Genomic DNA, 21,281 nt, shown 5'->3' with positions numbered 1-21,281 from the left:
TCCTCACAGGCGGCCCCGCCCCATCCCGGGACCCTCCCGCCAGGTGACCCCCGACAAGGCCGGGCCCTCCTGCCTGAGGTGACTCCTACCCGGCTGGGGACCCCCGAGGCCTCCCTCTCTCCTTAACTGAGGGCGACTCCGCTCATCCCGGGACACCGCGCCTTCTCCTGTAAACTCGACGTCTGCCCCGACGGCCGAATTCCAGAAGGTTCCTCGCCGCCGCCTCGCCTTCGGTCGCGCCCCAGCGCCCGGCCAGAGTCGGGGAAGCCCTTCCCCCGGTGCCAGGAGTGACGAGGGCCCAAGGAAAGACAGTGCGTAAGGAGAAATGGAGAAACGGCCAAAGTCGAATTTCCGGGTGTGAAGACTTCCACTGCTGTGAAACGCACGTGCGCAGAGTCATTCCTGTCAGAGGCCACCGCGCCCTCGCTCGGCTACCGCCGCTGCGCGCCCCCTGCCGGACATAGGCGCGGGCACAGAGCAGTGCGCAGGCACGGGCTGCCGCGCGGCCGGGTGCGAACCGCGTACTCGCAGGGTGGCCGACTGCGCACGCGCAAGCCAGAGCGCCCTCTGCCGGGCATGGGCGACATGCAGGGGGCACTGCGCAGGCGCGGGGTTGGGCTGGCCGGAGCGGCGGCGGCCGGGGGTGGACCGGGCACCTGCAGGGGCGGCCGACTGCGCACGCGCCATTCGCGGCGCCCCCTGCAGGAGCCGGAGCGGCCGCTGCGTCCGCTAGTAGCGGGTTGCAGGCGCACCCTCCCCTCCAGGGCGGCCACGCAGCTGTCAGTGCCGCCGCCACTGCGAGGCTGGAGCGGAGCCCGGGTGGCCAAGGGAGGGGACCCCGCGAGAGGGCCGCGCGCCGGCCGCCGCCGCCCCGGCTCCCAGGCTCGGTGAGTGCCGCCGGGACCCGCCGCTCGCGCGCTCGTTCCCGGGGCTTGCGGTCCCCACCCGGGTCCGCCCTTCCCACCCTCGCCGGCCAGCTCCGGCCTGGCCTGCGGGCGCCTCCCGCGACCCCGCATCCCCGCCGGCCGCGCCCGCGCCCGCCCCTCCCGCCGCGGCCTCGGCTCCGGGCGCTCCCTGCAGGTGCCGCTCCCTCAGCGTCGGCTCCCATCCGAGCCTTGGGCGTGTCCCGCACTGCGGGCAGTGCCTGAGCCCGCGCCGCGCGGGGAAGCTCAACCCTGCCGAGACTCGGCACGGCCCGGGCCCTCTGTGTGCTCCCAGAAGGTGGATATGTAGCGACCGACAGCCCCGGGCCCGAGGGATGCAGGCGTCCGCCGCGCACTTGCGGAGATGGCGCCGCTTTCCGGCCGCAGGGATGCCGGGCGCGCGGTGGCAAAGCCGCCCGGGTTGGATTCCGCCTGCTCCCACCCCCTGGTTCCGAGGAGCCTCCACATCCGAATCCAAGGCCCACGGTCCGCGGCGGGCGTTTGCTGCGCCCTCCACTGTGTGGGAGCGGGAAAGGGGAGCCGCTAGTCCAGGCGGAGGGGCTTGTGGCAGTCGCCGGGGCCGCGTTCTCGGCGCCCTCCGTCAGGACGCCTGTGTGCATCGCGTCCGTGTGTCTTGGCTCTGTTCCAAGCCGGCTCCACGCTTCAGAAGGGCCGGGACGGCCTTATGGTCAGAGGTGTGGGGGAGGCGCTTGGTGTCTGTCGCACAGATGAAGCCATGTCCTCAGGGGGTAATTGCCGCTTGTTCTCCGGGTTACGTCCTGGACTGTGCACTCCGGGAAGGCATCGATTGGATCTTGTTGGGGTTTGTGTTCCTGGAACTCCAGAAATGCCCGCTGAGTGAGTAGCCGAGACCCCGCGTCAGCATGGAGCCCAGGCAGGGAGCACGTGGGAGAGGTTCACTTTTCTCCCGGGCATCCCGTCATTTTATTCAGATAGTCTGGGTGCTGCCTTTTGTAAACTTGAAAAGACTCAGACTGTTTTAGAAAGTTTGCCTCATGGGAAATGTAAGAGAAAGGGAAAAATAGATAAAAATGGATGTCATGGGAATCTCCCCCACACTTTCATTTTTAACTTCTTAGATAATTTTTCTTTTAAATTGAACCTTTGCTAACTCTACCTGAAAAACAGGACGACATCTCTCCCTTCCTAAGGTGACTTACCACCATTCTGACCAGACAGGCTTTTGGAACAGGAGAGGGTAGCATGAGTTGTTTCTAAAAAGATGTTAGCCTTCCATCTGCATGAGCCAGGCAGTCTCATGGGAGCCCATTTTGACTTAGTCTCAACTGGGAAGGCCCAGGTAAGATCCCTAGTTTGCCATTTCTTCCCCAGCCCTGCTTCCGGAGACTGTGCAATCTATTGAGGGGAAGCATTCTGGAACTTTGGGGACAGCTCTGACGGGGAAGGCCTTGTGCACAATGGAAAGATGAATTGGAAGCCGGGCTAAGTGGCTCACACCTGTAATCCCAGCACTTTGGGAGGCAGAGGCGGGCGGATCACTTGAGGTCAGGAGTTCGAGACCAGCCTGGCCAACATGGCGAAACCTCATCTTTACCAAAAATATAAAAAATTAGCCGGACATGGTGGCACGTGCCTGTAATCCCAGCTACTCAGGAGTCTGAGGCAGAAGAATCGCTTGAACGTATTAGGTGGAGGTTACAGTGAGCTGAGATGGCACCACGGCCCTCCAGCCTGGGCGACAGAGCAAGACTCTGTCTCAAAAAAAAAAAAAAAAAAGATGAATTGGACACAGTCCCTGCTCTTGGAGGGGTCTCAGGATAGAGCTAAAGAGATGCGTTATTCACAAGTAACTGTGACATAAGACAGAACAAGATGAGTACCACGACACATCCAGAAAAGGTGCAACAGGTGACCAGAGGTGGAGGAGGGTTGGCTCCAAGAAGAGCAGAAGGTCTCCACCCAGGCTTCCCGTTACAATCACCTGGGAAGCCAGCCTGGGCTCAAAACAGCCCCGAATCTCCAGGGGTGGGCCTCAGATGTCAGTTTCTGTCTTAAAGTGCCCCGGAAAATTCCACTGTGCAGGCAGCCAAGACGAAGAGCCCCTGAAACAAGCTTCACAGAGGCCATGGCACTAGAAGTGGGCTGGGAAGTGATGGGTAGGTGTCGGCAGGTAGAGAAAGGTATGCAGGGTGATACTCTAGGCAGACAAAACACTGAAGGCCCACATCTTGTGGGGAAGAGTGAGGCATGTCAGGCCCTGTCCTGGGAGAGTTTTGCAGACCCCATTCCCCTGAGTGGCTCAGAGTGTTTGTGGTGTTGGAGAGGTTTGGCGTCAACAGGCAGACAGGTGCCTTTGCGGGAGCCGTGTAACGAGGTCCTTGCTAATTTGCTTGTTGGAGAACATCCATGGTTACCTCTCTCTGGGGACTTTCCATTGCCTCATTACCTCGTTTCCTGCACCTAGGGAGGCAGAACAGCTAGCTGGACGGAGAAGGGGACTGAAGCCACGGCAAGGGTTAGGGAAACAGGCAGTAGCAGAGATTTTGTGGAAGTCTCTCCCGATAGCTCCCTTTGGAACCACGTCTCTGGCTTAAAAATACACCCTATGAACCCTGCCAGAGCTTCAGTGTAAACGCAGAGCCTGTGATCCTAGGGAGGCAGCCGCCTCCAACTCCAGGCAGCGCCTGTGGTGCTGAGTATGAGCGCCAGCAAGCTAGGGTTCCATCAGGGCCTGCGATGCCAGTGCCACAGCCTCAAACCAGCCTCCCCAGCTCTCAGCCAATGGCTGTGGGTTGTGCATTTGTTCCTACCTCATCCCCACAAGGGCCACTGAGTTTATAAGTTGGCCTTGGCCAGTGCAAGTGATTCACATCTGTAATCTCGGCACGTTGGGAGGCCAAGGCGGGAGGATCACTTGAGGCCACAAGTTGGAAGAACAGCCTGGGCAACATGGCAAGATCCCATCTCTAAAAAAAAAAAAATCAAACAATTAGCCGGGCATGGTGGTGCACACCCATGGTCCCAGCTATTTGGGAGACTGAGGTGGGAGGATCACTTGAGCCAGGAGGTCAAGGCTACAGTGAGCCATGATCACACCACTATACTCCAGCCTAGGCAAAAGAGTGAGACCCTGCATGAAAAAAAAAAAAAGGCCTCAGACTTCTTTTTTCATGTGTACTGTTATGTGTAAAAGAATGAATGTAAACATGCAGCCCAATATATATTATGTGTTATAAATTACAATTACTGTCCTGATGTATTATGGACATAGAAATATATACAAATTTGGATCTTTTAAAGGGACGAAGGCCAGACAGACATGGTGGCTCACACCTGTATACCCAGCACTTTGGGAGGCTGAGATGAGAGGATCCCTTAAGGCCAAGAGTTTGAGAACAGTCTGGGCAACATAGTGAGACCCTGTCTCTACTAAAAAAAAAAAAAAAAAATAGCCAGGTATGGTGGCATGCACCTGAAGTCCCAGCTACTGTGGAGGCTGAGGAGGGAGGATCGCTTGAGCCTGGGAATTCAAGAATGCAGTGAGCTATAATGATGCCATTGCACTGCAGCCTGGGAAACAGAGCAAGACCCTGTCTCTAACAGAGAAAAAAAAAAAAAAAAGGATGAGAGGTGAAATAAACATGATTAAATTTATCCAACATATGAATGCTACAAAAACTATTGTATAAACATGCTTTTTAAAGATGAAAGCCATGTGTCCACATCCCATTTATAAACTCTCATTGAATCCTAAGTCCCAGCATTTAAGATCAATTGTAAGTTCTGTTTATTGGCCAGACGAGGTGGCTCACGCCTGTAATCCTAGCACTTTGGGAGGCCGAGGTGGGTGGATCTCTTGAGGTCAGGAGTTCTAGACCGGCCTGGTCAACATGGTGAAACCCCGTCTCTACAAAAAAAAAAAAAAAAAAAAAAATTAGCTGGGCGTGGTGGCGGGCACCTGTAATTCCAGCTACTCAGGAGGCGGAGGCAGGAGAATCACTTGAACCTGGGAGGCAGAGGTTGCAGTGAGCCGAGATTGCACCTTTGCACTCCAGCCTGGGCAACAAGAGTGAAACTCTGTCTCAAAAAAAAAAAAAAAAAAAAGTTCTATATATTTCAGGCCCTAGTTATTAACAGCATTTACACATAAACATGATACAGAGAAAGGCACAGACCCTGTGCTTACGAGGCAGGGTACTTGTTTTTCAATTTCATTTACCCATCATCTGAGGGCCCTTGATGAATTTGGGCTGGGTATGTTCAGGGGCTATCAGGGTAGGTGGAGATTCTGGTGTTGAAGATGTTTTGGTGTGCGGGTGTAAATGTTCATATAGACAGTACGCTTGTAGCATCATTGGGAACGCAGTCACGTAATTGTGGAAACCTCTTCAAACGTCTGTTTTCACAAATGCTCTATTCTTGGTACAGATTCTTTTTGAAAAGCTGTAACTCTCATATACTGTCACTTTTTCTTTGAAGGGACAGATTGCGTTGTGTCTATTTAAAAGAAAAAAGGTAGATGCCACACTGCTGCAGTCATTTGTCATTAAAAACGAAAAAATGTCTCCAGATTTGGAACTTTTCACAAAAGAAAATCTGTACCTTCTCCTTAAATTCTCTGACTCTTTGAAATACTAAGTCATGAAATGACCAGTAAACCTCCAAGTCACACAAAAGACACTCATGGTCATTTTCCACATCACTGGGAAGCATTGTAAAGCTTTCGCTATTTAAGGGTCTTGAGTTTTTGTGGTTTGTTTGTTTGTTTTAATTGACCACAACTGGAAAGCTCTGAAACTTGTAAACTCCAACACGCCTAGGATGCTTAAAGTAGACTTGTGGTGAGGGCCCACCATCACTCCCCACATCACAGGGCACCTCCTCCTCAGTCAGGATGCCACGGCTGCTGACATACAAGCCAGCGTGAACACCAGGGTCTGTCCAAGTATTAAATATCAGTAAAGCTGGTAGGGTGTGGTATCGCATGCCAGTAGTCCCAGCACTTTGGGAGGCTGAGGCAAGAGGATCATTTGAGCCCAGGAGTTTGAGACCAGCCTGGGCAACATAGTGAGACTCGTCTCTACAAAAAAAAGCCAGGTGTGGTGGTACATGCCTGTAGTCCCAGCTACTTAGGAGGCTGAGGCAGGAGGATCACACCACTGCATTCCAGCCGGGGTAACAGTGTGTGACTGAGATCCTGTCCCTACAGGAAACAAACGAACAAAAAAATCAGTGAAGCCATTTTTTTTTCACATTTTTAAAGAAAAATACTTACAAGTAGATTTTCTCATCACTTTTTCACTGCTGCAGGTTGTCTAGCCCACCCCATTTGGAGACCACTGGGAAGGGGTGAGGACCATACTCTATAAATGTACCTGCTTTTTTTATATATTAATAATATTTAGGGCCGGGCACAGTGGCTTACACCTGTAATCCCAGCACTTTGGGAGGCAGAGGCGGGCAGATCACTTGAGGTCAGGAGTTCGAGACCAGCCTGGCCAACATGGTGAAACCCCGTCTCTACTAAAAATACAAAAATTAGCTGGGCGTGGTGGCGAGTGCCTGTAATCCCAGCTACTCAGGAGGCTGAGGCAGGAGAATCGCTTGAACTCAGGAGGTGGATGTAGCCACGAGCCAAGATCACGCCATTGCACTCCAGCCTGGGCAACAAGAGTGAAACTCCATCTCAAAAAAAAAAAAAAAGAACTAATATTTAAGTCTGGCACGGTGGCTCACACCTGTGATCCTAGCACTTCAGGAGGCTGAGGCAGGTGGATCACCTGAGTTCAGGAGTTCAAGACCAGCCTGGCCAACGTAGCAAAACTCCATCTCTACTAAAAATACAAAAAATTAGCTGGGTGTGGTGTCGGGTGTCTGTACTCCTCAGCTACTTGGGAGGCTGAGGCAGGAGAATCACTTACTTGAACCTGGGGGCCGGAGGTTGCATTGAGCCAAGATCGGGCTGCACTCCAGCCTGAGTGATAGAGTGAGACTCCGTCTCAAAAAAAAAAAAAAAAAATTACTGGTGTTTGGGCATTTCATCCACAGGATCCATTGAATTAGACATTTTCAAATGTTTACTGTGCACTCCTCTCTCAAAAAAGATCATGTCCTAGATAAAGGATTAAACAAAACCAGTCACCCTCACCCAGCATCACTGCCCATTGGGACACACCCCGAGCTCCCTTCTTGGTGCAGCGTCTAGCGCCTTGATGACATGGGCCCAGGGTCTGCTGCCTTTCCTGGCTCATTCTCTGCACTGCCACTCGGAATGACTCGCTGCTCCCCATACACAGTCTGTCTCCAGGATCCTGTAATGTCCTTCCTGTCCCAACTAATGAGTCATTCAAGACAGGCTTCCCATGTCACCTCCCCCCATCACCTTCCCGGGCCATCTCCCTGTCTTGCTCGCTGTCTCACACACGCAATTAATTCCTGTCTTCTCCTGAATCTTGCCATACTTTATTTAGCATCCGTCACAGCAATTACAGTGCATGCAAGTGTTCAGGGACTGTGAACTCCTTGGATTAAGAATGTTATCATCGGCCAGGCGTGGTGGCTCATGCCTGTAATCCCAGCATGCACTTTGGGAGGCTGAGGCGGGTGGATCACAAGGTCAAGAGTTTTGAGACCAGCCTGGCCAGCATGGTGAAACTCTGTCTCTACTAAGAATACAAAAAATTGGCAAGGCATGGTGGTGCACGCCTGTAATCCCAGCTACTCAGGAGGCTGAGGCAGGAGAATCGCTTGAACCCAGGAGGCGGAGGTTGCAGTGAGCTGAGATCACACCACTGCAGTCCAGCCTGGGCAACAGAGTGAGACTCTGTCTCAAAAAAAAAAAAGAATGTTATTTTCATTTCCAAATCCTTAGTACCTTGTACAAGTGCCCATCAGACAGCAAAAACTTGGCAATTGTTGAATGAACAGATGCTTTTTTGTCTTGTATACCCTAAAAGACCATGGATTCTACCGGCCTCCATTAATTGACTGTCCTCCGTGCCTCAGTGTGCATACACGCGGACCTCTGATGCTGGCTGGCTGTTGCAGACTCCTGGTGTCAATATTGGGATGTTGGGTCCTCCCCTGAAGGAAAAGCACCAAATGTGACCAGCACCACCCACAAGGGTGTCAGTGTGCTGCACACCTGTGGCAAAGCGAGCAGAGCCATGGTTGGCGGCTCTCTTTGTGCATCTCGGGGCGGTTCACCTGTGGCTTTATCAAGGCCCCCTTCTTTCCATGAGTGGATTTCTCTATGCCTTTGTGGACAGGCTTTCATGGAGGGAGGTGTACCCGAGCTCAGAATACAACAGGAACACGTGGCGTCATGGGTCTTGTGCCCTTCACTCTGGCCTGTCCCTTCTGTTCATGGGTCTCAAGACCCGCCACCCCCAGGGACCTCTGCTCCATATATGCAGATATAAAAACTTCTTTTGAAAGGACTCATAAGGCCAGGCAGCATGGCTCATACCTATAGTCCCAGTACTTTGGGAGGCCAAGATGGGAAGAAGATTGTTTCAGGCCAGGAGTTCCAGACCAGCTTGGGCAACATAGCAAGACTCCATCTCTGCAAAAAATATAATAAGTAGCCAGGTATGGTGGCATGTGCCTGTGGTCCCAGCTGCTCAGGGGGCTGAGGCAAGACGATCACTTGAGCCCAGGAGCACCAGGCTGCAATGAGCCCTGCTCATGCAACGGCACTCCAACCTGGGTGACAAAGCAAGACTGTGTCTGAAAAAAAAAGGGCACATAGGAATTGGGTGGCAAATTCAAGCCTATGGTGCACACAAAAATACCTGCAAACCACAAATAAAGAAATGGAGGAGGCAGTTGGTGCAGGTCTTTGGACGCAAGAAGACAGCCACAGCTGTGGCGCACTGCAAACGCGGCAGTGGTCTCATCAAGGTGAACGAGCGGCCCCTGGAGATGATTGAGCCGCCCACGCTACAGTACAAGCTGCTGGAGCCAGTTCTGCTTCTCAGCAAGGAGCGATTTGCTGGTGTGGACATTCGTGTCCATGTGGAGGGTGGTGGTCATGTGGCCCAGATTTATGCTACCCGTCAGTCCATCTCCAAAGCCCTGGTGGCCTATTACCAGAAGTATGTGGATGAGGCTTCCAAGAAGGAGATCAAAGACATCCTCATCCTGTATGACCGGACCCTGCTGGTAGCTGATCCCCGTCCCTGCGAGTCCAAAAAGTTTAGAGGCCCTGGTGCCTGTGCTCGCTACTAGAAATCGTATCAAAATTCACCTATATAATAAACAGATTTTGAAAGATTTTAAAGTTTCAAGGAAAAAAAAAAAAGAAATGGAGGAGTTTGGGATTTCTCCAATTTGCTGCTGAGCACTGGCCGCCTGAAGAGCCACAGTGCTTGTTAACTGGCACAGCCGATGGCTCTTGAGCTGACAACAGTTACTGGAAAGACCATTTGTAGAAGAATTTGTGCCATCAAGAGAGTTCTCAGAAATGAGCAGGCTGCAGTATGTGCTCACTCTGCACCGAGTCAGTTGCTCACCTAAAAAACAAACATTGAGATACTCAATGATGTGTGTGATGTTTAATATTTTCACAGGAAGCAAACCTTTTATAGAGAGGGGAAAAGGTTTGCCTTCCCTTTCCTGACTGTGTCCCGGGACTAGTGAAGAGAGCCTCTTCAAAGGGAAGTTCTTGAAGCTCTGCTCTTGTCCTCTTGCTGGGCAGAGGTGGCAGCTTGAGGAGTGGCTGGAGTCCTGAGTGTTTAACTTAGAGTAGCTGATGGGGGCTCAGCTGGGGCCAGTGCTGGGCCTCAGTCATCAGCACTTCTGGAGACTGCCGCCTCGGTGTCAAGTGCAGAAGAAACATTAACTTCTTTCTCTTGTGTACATTTGCTTTTGTAACAAAAAACTTTCCAGATTTTGTAATTCTCGGATCTCTTCCTTTAAACTCCTTTTGCTGAAACAGAACAGATACAAGCATAGTGTTCAATGAGACTTTAGGTAAAGCCTCACACGTATCAGGCAACAAGCTGGGTGCCATGGGGGCACAGAGATAAAACCTCGGCAGGGCACGGTGGCTCACGCCTGTAATCCCCACACTTTGGGAGGCCGAGGCGGGCGGATCACTTGAGGTCAGGAGTTTGAGACCAGCCTAGCCAACATGGCAAAACTCCGTCCCTATTAAAAATACAAGAATTAGCCGGGCGTGGTGGCATGTGCCTGTAGCTACTTGGGAGGCTGAGATGGGAGGATCGCTTGAACCTGGGAGGTGGAGGTTGTTGTGAGCCGAGATCGTGCCTGGTCTGGGCGACAGAGCGAGACTCTGTCTCAGGAAAAAAAAAAAAAAGAAAAGAAAAGAAAACTTCTATTAAGGTGGTGGGGCTTAGGGGTCTTTTTTACCTTTTAGTTTCTGATGTTATGTTCTAGGAATGATATGCAACACTTGTATGAAGTTGGAAGTTGTTCTGTGTTTTTAGGACTCACAGGTTGTAGTAGTGTAGTAGTTAGAAGACAGACTTGGAAGTTAAAACAAGCCAAGGTTCAAGTCCTGACTTGGCAGCTTCTTGCTGTGTGATTTTGGGCCAGGCATTTTCTCCTTGTTTCTTTGTCTGCAAAAGGGTGATGTTCCAGGTCAGGAGATCGAGACCATCCTGGCTAGCACAGGGAAACCCTGTCTCTACTGAAAAATACAAAAAAAAATCAGCCGGGCGCTGTGGCGGGTGCCTGTAGTCCCAGCTACTCGGGAGGCTGAGGCGGGAGAATGGCGTGAACCTGGGAGGCGGAGTTTGCAGTGAACAGAGATCGCGCCACTGCACTCCAACCTGGGAGACAGAGTAAGACTCCGTCTCAAAAAAAAAGAAAAAAAAAAAAAAGGATGGTGTTGCCAGAAGCCAGGAGAGGATGAGGAGGTTGTAGAAGCAGAGTGCTTACAAGCAGGAAAGCAGAGTTTCAGCTGGGTACGGTGGCTCATACCTGTCATCCCAACACTGTGAGAGGCCAAGGTCGGCAGATCACTTGAGGTCAGGAGTTTGAGACCAGCCTGGCCAACATGGTGAAACCCCATCTCTACTAAAAATACAAAAGTTAGCTGGATGTGGTGGTGGGTGCTTGTAATCCCAGCTATTTGGGAGGCTGAGGTAGGAGAATCGCTTGAACCTGGGAGGTGGAGGTTGCAGTGAGCTGAAATGGCACCACGGCACTCCAGCCTGGGCCACAAGAGTGAAACTCTGTCTCAAAAAAAAAAAAAAAAAAAAAAAATTAGAGCTTATATTCTTTTTTTTTTTTTTTTTTGAGACAGGGTCATCTCGGAGCTGATGACTCTTGAGTTAGCACCATCTCTGCTCACTGCAACCCCCACCACCTGGGTTCAAGCCATCCTCCCACCTCAGCCTCCCGAGTAGCTGGGACAGGCACACATCACCACACCTGGCTAATTTTTGTATTTTTAGTAGAGACAGGGTTTTGCCATGTTGGCTGGGTTGGTCTTAAACTCCTGACCTCAGGTGATCCGCCCAGCTCAGTCTTCCAAAGTGCTGGAATTGTTCAGGCATGAGCCACCGTGCCTGGCCAGGTGTTTATTTTCTAAATCCAAAATTTTTTTTATCAGATCTGCTCAGTTTTAAGTAACATCCTCAAAATCTATTTTGCTCTTCTATTTTCTAACTTGGTAAGAGGTGTTTTATAATTATTTTCCAAATTACACTCAAACACCCTCCATCTGTCCAAAGGTGCTGGAGAGTCATGCCTGTGAGCCCTGGGCACCTCCTGATGTCCTGCGAGGCCACGGTGTTCCCAAACCTCAGGGTTGCCCTGCCCCACTCCAGAGGCTCTCAGGCCCCACCCCGGAGCCCTCTGTGTGGAGCCACCTCCTCCTGGCCAGTTCCCCAGTAGTCCTGAAGGGAGACCTGCTGTGCGGAGCCTCTTCTGGGACCCAGGTGAGTTTCCTGGTACTGCCCTGCAGCCTGTGTGGGAAGGGGGGTGGTCTGTCTTTCTGACCTTCTCTCCCAGCCCTGGGACTGGAGAGGACAAGATTAAGCGTGGGGATCTTTCCTTTCTGGGCCAGACTTCCAGTAAGGGAAGTTGTCTGTTCCTCTAACCAGAAGACTTCTTTGAACTGTGACGGTTTTATATTCCTCACTTGGTAGAGGCAGAACGTTCATCTCAGCCAACCCCACACCCATCTGGAGTGTACTTCCCTGGGATGATGGCCCCAAACAGAGGCACCGGCCTCTTGTTTTTGTCTAAACCACTTCTAGAAACGTTTTATAAACCACAGGCCTTAATGTGTATCTTTAAGTCACTGCTGTTTTATTCATCATCAGCAACTGACTTTGAGACATGTCTTCTACCTTATTAATTTTAAAAGAATTGGGATAATTTATTAAGTTGCCCCTTAATAGCACTTCATACTATTTTAGCTTTAATTTCTTCACTTTTTAACAATATGATTCATTAAAAGTCATATTTCAAATTAATTCTTAACTGTTTGCAGTTGTATTTCATGTAAATACTGACTACCCTTTAAAGCATAAATTTTGAATATTGTTAGATATCAACAGCCACATCTTTAAAAAAAAAAAGCAAGAGTTTTAATTTAAAAAGAGCCTTGATATAAATGATTTTCAATGGACTGAAACCAAACCAAAAGTAAAATGGGTCATTTAAAAAAAAAAAAAAAAACCCTTCCCCGTGCGCTGGAGTCTCCCGGGTCATTGTCAGGGAGCGCTAGCTCATGGTGATCTAGGAATGACTTGCTAATTGTTTACCTTTCTATCGCATGCATCTTAACCTGGCTGATGGATGATGTTGGGTTTGGATCAGCCATGAGTGTGGAGCTGAGCAACTGAACCTGAAACTCTTCTACTGTGAGTCAAGGAGGCTTTTCCGCACATGAAGGACGCTGAGCGGGAAGGACTCCTCTCTGCCTGCAGTTGTAGCGAGTGGACCAGCACCAGGGGCTCTCTAGACTGCCCCTCTTTCATCGCCTTCCCTGCCTCTCCAGGACAGAGCAGCCACGTCTGCACACCTCGCCCTCTTTACACTCAGTTTTCAGAGCACGTTTCTCCTATCTCCTGCGTGTTGCAGTGCCTGCTTGAACTTATTCAGACCACCTACTTCTCTAGCAGGTTAGCAGCTCATGAACTCTTAAGTTCATGAGATGAACTTAACTCTGGGTTCAGTGTCTGCGTTCCTTTTTTTTTTATTTTATTTGTATAGAGATAGGGTCTTGCTATGTTGCCCAGGCTGGTCTCGAACTCCTGGGCTTAAGGGATCCTCCTGCCTCGGCCTCCCAAAGTGCTGGGATTACAAGCATGAACCACCACACCCAGCCTCTGTTTCTGATATTTGAAATTTAGTAAGACAGATGTTAGCTAAATTGAGGGAATACCTTTACAGATCTAAGCTCTCATTTCTGCTATCACCTGTATTTGATCATCTTTTGGCAGATTTTTTTCCCCATTATATGTGCCAGATTTAAATATCATGTTCCTATATAATATAGGATAGATTATTTTTTAGATGAATTTTCGTTGGACAGGTGGTAAAGATGAAAATGGCAGCTGGGCACAGTGGCTCACGCCTATAATCCCAGCACTTTGGGAGGCTGAGGTGGGCGGATCATTTGAGGTCAGGAGTTCAAGACCAGCCTGGCCAACATGGTGAAACCCCATCTCTACTAAAAATATAAAAATGAGTCAGGCGTGGTGGCAGGCACCTGTAATCCCAGTTACTCAGGAGGCTGGGGTAGGGGAATCGCTTGAAACCAGGAGGCGGAGGTTCCAGTGAGCCAAGATCATGCCACTGCACTCCAACCTGGGTGACAGAGCAACACTCTGTTTCAAAAAAAAAAAAACAGAAAAAAGAAAAAGAAAATGGCTAGTCTTTTGCTGCGAGGCTCTGATGCCAGTACCTGTAATAACAACAGGAAAAGCCGGTCTTTAGGGCCAAGGAGAGGGTGTGACTGATGGCCCCACCAGCATGTCTGCCTACCCGGGCCTGCTCCGGGGCAGCAAGGCCAATGGGGGCCCGAATTCCAAGCCCCTCCTTTCCCCTTCCCTCCACAGCTCTCTCCAAGCCTTAGAAATCACCCAGGACACTATGTTAAGTTTTCTTTTATGGGTTCAGTGTTGGTTAAGAATCAAGCTGGTCAGTCAGTAAGTGGAATTCCATACGCCTGAATATTTTGGTAATAAATAGCAAATCCATATTAATCAGCAAGAACATCCTAATAGCATTTATCAAATGGTAAATAGCACTACAAGGATGAAGCTGGAGGATTGCTTGAGGCCAGGAGTTCGAGACCAGCCTGGGAAATAGAGCAAGACTTGGCCTCTACTAAAAATTAAAAACATTAGCCGGGTGTGGTGGCATGCACCTGTAGCTCCACCTACTCGGGAGGCTGAGGTGGGAGGATCATGAGCCCAGGAGTTTGAGGCTGCAGTGAGCTGTGCTCGCACCACGGCACTCCAGCCTGGGCAACAGAGCAGGACACTGTCTCAAAAGAAACAAAAAAAATTTTAAAAACCACTACAGAAGTCACAGTGCCCGTAAAAAGCATGTCATTGATCTTACATTCACCAAGGAACAAGTTGGGCTCCAAAAAGACTACGCTCTGTGGGGTTTTTTGGTGTTTGTTTGTGGCAGAGTCTTACTCTGTTGCCCCCAGGCTGGAGGGCAGTGGCACGATCTTGGCTCACTGCAACCCCCGCCTCCCAGGTTCAAGCGATTCTCCTGCCTCAGCCTCTCGAGTAGCTGGGATTACAGGTGCCTGCCACCACGCCTGGCTAATTTTTGTATTTTCAGTAGAGACGGGGTTTCACCATGTTGGCCAGGCTTGTCTCGAACTCCTGATTTCAAGTGATCCACCTGCCTCGGCCTCCCAAAGTGTTGAGATTACAGGCATGAGCCACTGCACCTGGCCAAAAAGACTATGCTCTTTGGATGTGCAGGGTAGAGGATTGAGGGTGGGCATGGCACAGGCCTTGTACCCTTCCCTCCAGGGGTGTTTGGAGTTAAAGTGGCACAAAAGAAGGTGAGAGACATGGAGGAAAAAGGGTCCATGGCTTTTCCCCAAATCCCCACTCTGCGTGTTTCTATTGCGCACCCACACTCTCTGTCTTTGGTCTGTAACTAGCACTGGGCGTCCCTTTCAGCAAGACGATGGCTGTGCTCAGGCAGCTGGCGCTTCTCCTCTGGAAGAACTACACCCTGCAGGTGCGTCCAGACCCTGGAGGGAGGTCAGCTGTGTGCCTAGCCCAGAGGCTCCTGGGGATGCCCTTGAGGGAAGGGCTGTCTGCATGCCCCTGCTTCTGCCTTGCAGCCCATCACCGTGCCCTATTGTATCTCTTCCAGAAGCGGAAAGTCCTGGTGACGGTCCTGGAACTCTTCCTGCCATTGCTGTTTTCTGGGATCCTCATCTGGCTCCGCTTGAAGATTCAGTCGGAAAATGTGCCCAACGCCACCATCTACCCGGGCCAGTCCATCCAGGAGCTGCCTCTGTTCTTCACCTTCCCTCCGCCAGGAGACACCTGGGAGCTCGCCTACATCCCTTCTCACAGTGACGCTGCCAAGACCGTCACTGAGACAGTGCGCAGGGCACTTGTGATCAACATGCGAGGTGAGACATGCCGGGGCTCTCGGTGCCAGACCTAGTGGTGCCTCCACGCGGCTGGGCAGGCAGGGGTCGAGCCCAGGATGTGCGAAGCAGCTGGCTGAGGAGTTCACCCTGTCCAGACTTGGCCTCCGCTTCTTCCCGCATCACTACTTCAACCTGTAAAAGGCACTGCTGTTCCTTAAACCTCTGCCTGCCTGCGAGTAAATAGCAGTCTCTCCTTTGGGTCCGATAGCACCATCACAGTCCCCACCAAAGGGACCCTGGTGACATTTTAACCCATGGGGCAGAATAGGTTAGAAAATGCACCTGCCTGCAGTTGCCCCAGGCTCCTTTCTGTTCCCTCATTTTATGAAAGACATTACTGGTCTCCAGGTCTCTGTGAACAGAGTCCAATAAGATACATAAGGAAAGTAGCAGATATTTGGGACTTAAATATGACCTGGCAGAAAAAGGGAAAAAAGAAAGTGAGGTTTTTGCTTGCCTGATGGCAGTAAGACTAGGAAGCCATCAAGCCTATCTAGCATCAAATCTCTTCTCGGCGGCTGAGCCACCCAAGGAATCCCCCAGCTTCTCTGTGGCCATGCCTGATTGTACAATGGGACCAGGGCTGGCCGCCCACCTGTGCAGAGCTGTGAGGACCCCGGGGAGCAGCAGGTGCAGCAGCCTTAGCAGTACCAGGCCCTGGAACTGCATCTGATGGTCAGTAGGGTGGACAGGACTTTACAGGGATGCCTGGGTGGACTTGAGCCAGGGAAAGCCCTTCTGTGACAAGGGCAGGGCACAGTTTGACCATGTGGTGCCAAGAACCTTTTCTGGGACGTGGTTTTGGGTGGGCAGCTCTGGAAACAGTGATGAGAAAGCCTGAGAAGGGAACTCCCACTGTGAGTGCTGCTCACCGTTCCTAAACCCTTGCTGTCGGGGTGAAAGCTGTCCTCCATTTTCCCTTCCTCATTTGGGCATTTACCTCCCGGGCTTTAATTCCTTGTAGCAAATACTCAGAGGAAGTGCCTTGGTCCCTCACAAAATGACGACAGTAAAACCCTTTCTGAATTGTTAAAGAGTGTCCAGATGATAGAAAAAGCCTTTGAGACACTCTGAGTTAGCATCCACTCCATTTCTAAAAACACACCATTCTGGTTTTGAGAAAGAGAAGCCACCCCGGGCTGCAGAGCCCATTGCAGGGTGGGTGGTGGGTTTGCTCCCCTGGGCCTTGCTGCAGGCGCTGCCTGGAGCCTCCAGCTCTGCTCCAAAAAACCCACACCAGGAGAACTCACTGCCTGGGGCTCTGACTCTGCCATTCTGCCCTCCTTGATGGCAGCCTGTCTCTCTGCCAAAGATGAAAGCTGCCTTGAGTCTCAGGAAGGGTTTACAAAGCCCTAGAGGATTTGCCGTCTTTCATCTGCCAGTGACCTGAACCACCCAGATTTTTCAAGCAGGAGGGCCGATTGGGCAACCACAGCTCCCGTGCTCTCTCTCCGCAGTGCGCGGCTTTCCCTCCGAGAAGGACTTTGAGGACTACATTAGGTACGACAACCGCTCGTCCAGCGTGCTGGCCGCCGTGGTCTTCGAGCACCCCTTCAACCACAGCAAGGAGCCCCTGCCGCTGGCGGTGAGACGTGCGGCCGGGCCGAGCAGTCACAGCCCATCAGCAAGGCCTCCGCTTCTTCCCACGTCACTAGTTCAACCTGTAAAAGGCACTGCTTTCCCTTAAACCTCTGCCTGCCTGCGAGTCAATAGCAGTCACTCCTTTGGGTCTGATAGTATCATCACAGTCCCCGCCAAGGGGACCTTGGTGACATTTTAACCCACGGGGCAGAACAGGTTAGAAAATGCACCTGCCTGTGGCCGCCCCAAGCTCCTTTCTGTTGCCTCATTTTATGAAAGATATTACTGGTCTCCAGGACAGAGTCTAATAAGATAGATAAGGAAAGTAGTAGGTGTTTAGGACTTAAATATGATCTGGCAGAAAAAAGGAAAGAAAGAAAGTGAAGTTTTTGCTTGCCTGATGGCATTAAAATTAGGAAACCATCAAGTCCATCTAGCATTGTGGTTGGCGGCCCTCCAGGGATCCTGAACACTCGGTGGCACTTCACATTGGAATTAGGAATGGCCAAGAACCACCCCCCAAAAGGGGCCCCTGTGTGGCTCCCTGCTCCTGCTGGGACAGGGACCACTCAGTGTGACATTCCGGGGCCTGTTGGAGATTCTAAGAGGCGGGGGAGTGGTGAGTTCTCGGCTGTGACAGCCCCCCAAGCACTCTCCCACTCCACCCTGTTGTTTGCCCCTCTGTCTGGGTCTCTCGGAACAGCTGGTTTTCTCTTTGTTTCCACAGGTGAAATATCACCTACGGTTCAGTTACACACGGAGAAATTACATGTGGACCCAAACAGGCTCCTTTTTCCTGAAAGAGACAGAAGGCTGGCACACTACTTCCCTTTTCCCGCTTTTCCCAAACCCGGGACCAAGGGAACCTACATCCCCTGATGGCGGAGAACCTGGTGAGAAGCTCGGTTAGGGTTCATGTTACCAGCCCGGGCTGTTGACTAGTGACAGTCATATGGGGGCAGCCCCACTTTGCAAAAGTATTTCTTGAAGAAATACTTTTCAGGACATTTGGCTTGGTTCCAAGTCTTTGCTATTGTGAATAGTGCCGCAATAAACATATGTGTGCATGTGTCTTTATAGCAGCATGATTTATAATCCTTTGGGTATATACCCAGTAATGGGATTGCTGGGTCAAATGGTATTTCTAGTTCTAGATCCCTGAGGAATCACCACACCGACTTCCACAATGGTTGAACTAGTTTACAGTCCCACCAACAGTGTAAAAATGTTCCTATTTCTCCGCATCCTCTCCAGCACCTGTTGTTTCCTGACTTTTTAATGATCACCATTCTAACTGGTGTGAGATGGTATCTCATTGTGGTTTTGATTTGCATTTCTCTGATGGCCAGTGATGATGAGCATTTTTTCATGTGTCTTTTGGCTGCATAAATGTCTTCTTTTGAGAAGTGTCTGTTCATATCCTTCGCCCACTTTTTGATGGGGTTGTTTTTTTCTTGTAAATTTATTTGAGTTCATTGTAGATTCTGGGTATTAGCCCTTTGTCAGATGAGTAGATTGCAAAAATTTTCTCCCATTCTGTAGGTTCCCTGTTCACTCTGATGGTAGTTTCCTTTGCTGTGCAGAAGCTCTTGAGTTTAATTAGATCCCATTTGTCAGTTTTGGCTTTTGTTGCCATTGCTTTTGGTGTTTTAGTCATGAAGTCCTTGCCCATGCCTATGTCCTGAATGGTAATGCCTAGGTTTTCTTCTAGGGTTTTTATGGTTTCAGGCCTAACATTGAAGTCTTTAATCCATCTCGAATTAATTTTTGTATAAGGTGTATGGAAGGGATCTGGTTTCAGCTTTCTACATATGGCTAGCCAGTTTTCCTAGCACAAGAAGGGGAACATCACACACCGGGGCCTGTTGTGGGGTGGGGGGCGTGGGGAGGGATAGCATTAGGAGATATACCTAATGTTAAATGATGAGTTAATGGGTGCAGCACACCAACATGGCACATGTATACATATGTAACTAACCTGCACATTGTGCACACGTACCCTAAAACTTAAAGTATAATTAAAAAAAAAAAGAAAGAAATACTTTTCAGGAACATTTACTCTTGTTTATAGGAAAAGTAAAACATCCAGTATAACTGGTTTCTGAAAGACTAAAATAATCCTTGAAGATAGCAAAGGCCCTTTCTCTATATCCTGGAAGACGTGCTCTTGAATGAAACATTTGTATTTCAGCTTTTTTTCTTTTTTTTTTTTTTTCAGACAGAATCTTGCTCTGTCGCCAAGCTGGAGTGCAGTGGCGCGACCTCGGCTCACTGCAACCTCTGTGTCCCAGGTTCAAGCGATTCTCCTGCCTCAACCTCCCAAGTAGCTGGGATTACAGGTGCACACCACCACGCCCAGCTAATTTTTGTATTTTTAGTAGAGACGGGGTTTCACCACGTTGGCCAGGATGGTCTCGATCTCTTGACCTCATGATCCACCCACCTCAGCTTCCCCAAGTTCTGGGATTACAGGCGTGAGCCACCACACCCGGCTGTACGTCAGCTTTTAAAAGCTCCCGTTTGAGTTCTTGGGGCTTGGTTTACATTTTCCTTTTCTGCCGGGCCTTCTCTGTGTACAGACTTACTGGCATTTTTAGCTCCGTGGTCCTTGTGCACCTGATCCGTGGTTTGACGGAATCAGTGTGGTGTTCATGGAAGCCAGATCTTGGTTACTCTGATGCCCCATCAGTGTGTGTCTTCGTGTGGAGCTGGGCAGGTGGTTGGTATGTGTGCCTCCTCTGAAGCACGGTCTTGTCTTGGAACTGAGCTAGGGACAGCCAAGAAGTGACTCGGACCCAGGACTAGGCTTAGCTGTCAGGCCAAGAAAGACCCCACTGCAGGTTCTGGGTGGAAGTCCAGGGTGTTCTGGAGAATGTCGTATTTCACGGGTCTGGCAGGACACAGAACTCATGGAAGTTTGCCATGGAAGTCACAGCAACATCCCATCCCTCCATGAGGCATGATTCTGAGACACAAGTGCCAGGCAGGCAGGAGGCAGCATGCATGCAGCCAGCGCTTAGCGATGTCCCTTACTGGTGCCAGGGCTGCCACCAGGCTAATGCTCTAGGGCAAGATTTTACATCTAGAAAAGGAACTAAGATGAACAAGAGCTGGTGTGGGGTGTGTGAGGCCCCAGAGAGATGCCCTTGACAGGTCACCCAGCCTGGAGCTCAGGAGAAGCTATGTCCAGCTGTCACACGTGATGCTTGCTGCCTGCAGCAGGGGACTGCAGGAGGAGACACTGGCTGCTGAAACTGGGGCCCGGGCAGGAGCTCCTCAGCTCCCTCCTGTTTTTGGGGAACAATTCCCTAAGCTTGGAAGCAAGAGAAAACCAATCTCAAAGGAAAAGACTGACAGATTTCAGCATGTACAAACTGGAAATTTGCCAGACACAAAAAGGCCTAATGGTGGTTTAAAAAAAAAAAAAAAAAGCACATAGCAGACTGGGGAAAACCTTTGTGGCAAATGACACAGAGTAAATATCTTTTGTTAGAAAAAAAAAGTTTTGTTATTAAGAATAGTCGGTTAGTCCTCAGCAAGACAGAGAACCTGAGGGGGAAGAAAAGTTGGCTGGAAAAACCAGCTCCTAGTAAAGCCCCAGGAAATATAACGTGTGTGAGACTGGCATGGCACAGGGACTGGTCAATTCTAGCCTCAGTTTTGCCTCCAGATGTCCATGCCTTAGACCCACTAATATGCCTGATGAGAATTCAGCCCTCAGGCTGGGCGCAGTGGCTCACACCTGTCATCCCAGCATTGGGAGGCTGAGGCAGGCAGATCACCTGAGGTCAGGAGTTCGGGACCAGCCTGGCCAACATAGTGAAACCCCGTCTCTGCTAAAAATACAAAAAAAAAAAAAAATTAGCTGGGCGTGGTGGTGTGCACCTGTAATCCCAGCTATTTGGGAGGCTGAGGCAGGAGAATTGCTTGAACCCAGGAGGCAGACGTTGCAGTGAGCCGAGATCGCGCCACTGCACTCCAGCCTGAGTGAGAGAGCAAGACTGTCTCAAAAAAAAAAAAAAAAAAAAAAAAAGGCCGGGTGCAGTGGCTCACGCCTGTAATCCCAGCACTTTGGGAGGCCGAGGTGGGTGGATCATGAGGTCAGGAAATCCAGACCATCCTGGCTAACACGGTGAAACCCCATCTCTACTAAAAATACAAAAAATTAGCTGGGCGTGGTGGTG

General features: G+C 50.5%; 2 protein-coding genes and 1 pseudogene across 3 annotated transcripts in view; 2 read left to right on the top strand and 1 right to left on the bottom strand.

The window, feature by feature from the left end:
- Positions 1 to 387, bottom strand: part of LOC101140873 (ATP-binding cassette sub-family A member 17-like) — a gene marked incomplete at its 5' end in the record, with an annotated part of 88,263 nt that extends 87,876 nt beyond the window's left edge. Inside the window, 1 exon segment of the mRNA XM_063699771.1 lies at positions 90 to 387. Within this exon segment, the coding sequence (XP_063555841.1) occupies positions 90 to 387 (298 nt within the window).
- A 289-nt stretch (positions 388 to 676) lies between these two features.
- The window catches only part of ABCA3 (ATP binding cassette subfamily A member 3), a 66,686-nt gene continuing 46,081 nt past the window's right edge, over positions 677 to 21,281 (top strand). The window contains exons 1-7 of one of the 2 annotated variants that reach the window (XM_031007384.3): positions 677 to 887; positions 11,606 to 11,812; positions 12,699 to 13,003; positions 15,013 to 15,092; positions 15,231 to 15,495; positions 16,974 to 17,101; positions 17,825 to 17,990. In XM_031007384.3, coding sequence (XP_030863244.3) covers positions 15,039 to 15,092; positions 15,231 to 15,495; positions 16,974 to 17,101; positions 17,825 to 17,990 — 613 coding nt within the window. In that variant the 5' untranslated portion in view covers positions 677 to 887; positions 11,606 to 11,812; positions 12,699 to 13,003; positions 15,013 to 15,038. Of the gene's footprint in view, positions 888 to 1,294; positions 1,782 to 11,605; positions 11,813 to 12,698; positions 13,004 to 15,012; positions 15,093 to 15,230; positions 15,496 to 16,973; positions 17,102 to 17,824; positions 17,991 to 21,281 lie in introns of those variants that run through there. The other variant, XM_055364992.2, reaches the window with a different exon arrangement.
- LOC129527756 (small ribosomal subunit protein uS9-like) lies at positions 1,803 to 9,161 on the top strand (annotated as a pseudogene).

Source organism: Gorilla gorilla, chromosome 18, assembly GCF_029281585.2.
Source record: "Gorilla gorilla gorilla isolate KB3781 chromosome 18, NHGRI_mGorGor1-v2.1_pri, whole genome shotgun sequence".
NCBI classification, from domain to species: Eukaryota; Metazoa; Chordata; class Mammalia; order Primates; family Hominidae; genus Gorilla; species Gorilla gorilla.
Note: the sequence above shows the minus strand (reverse complement) of the source record. Positions and strands in the feature narration are given on the sequence as shown.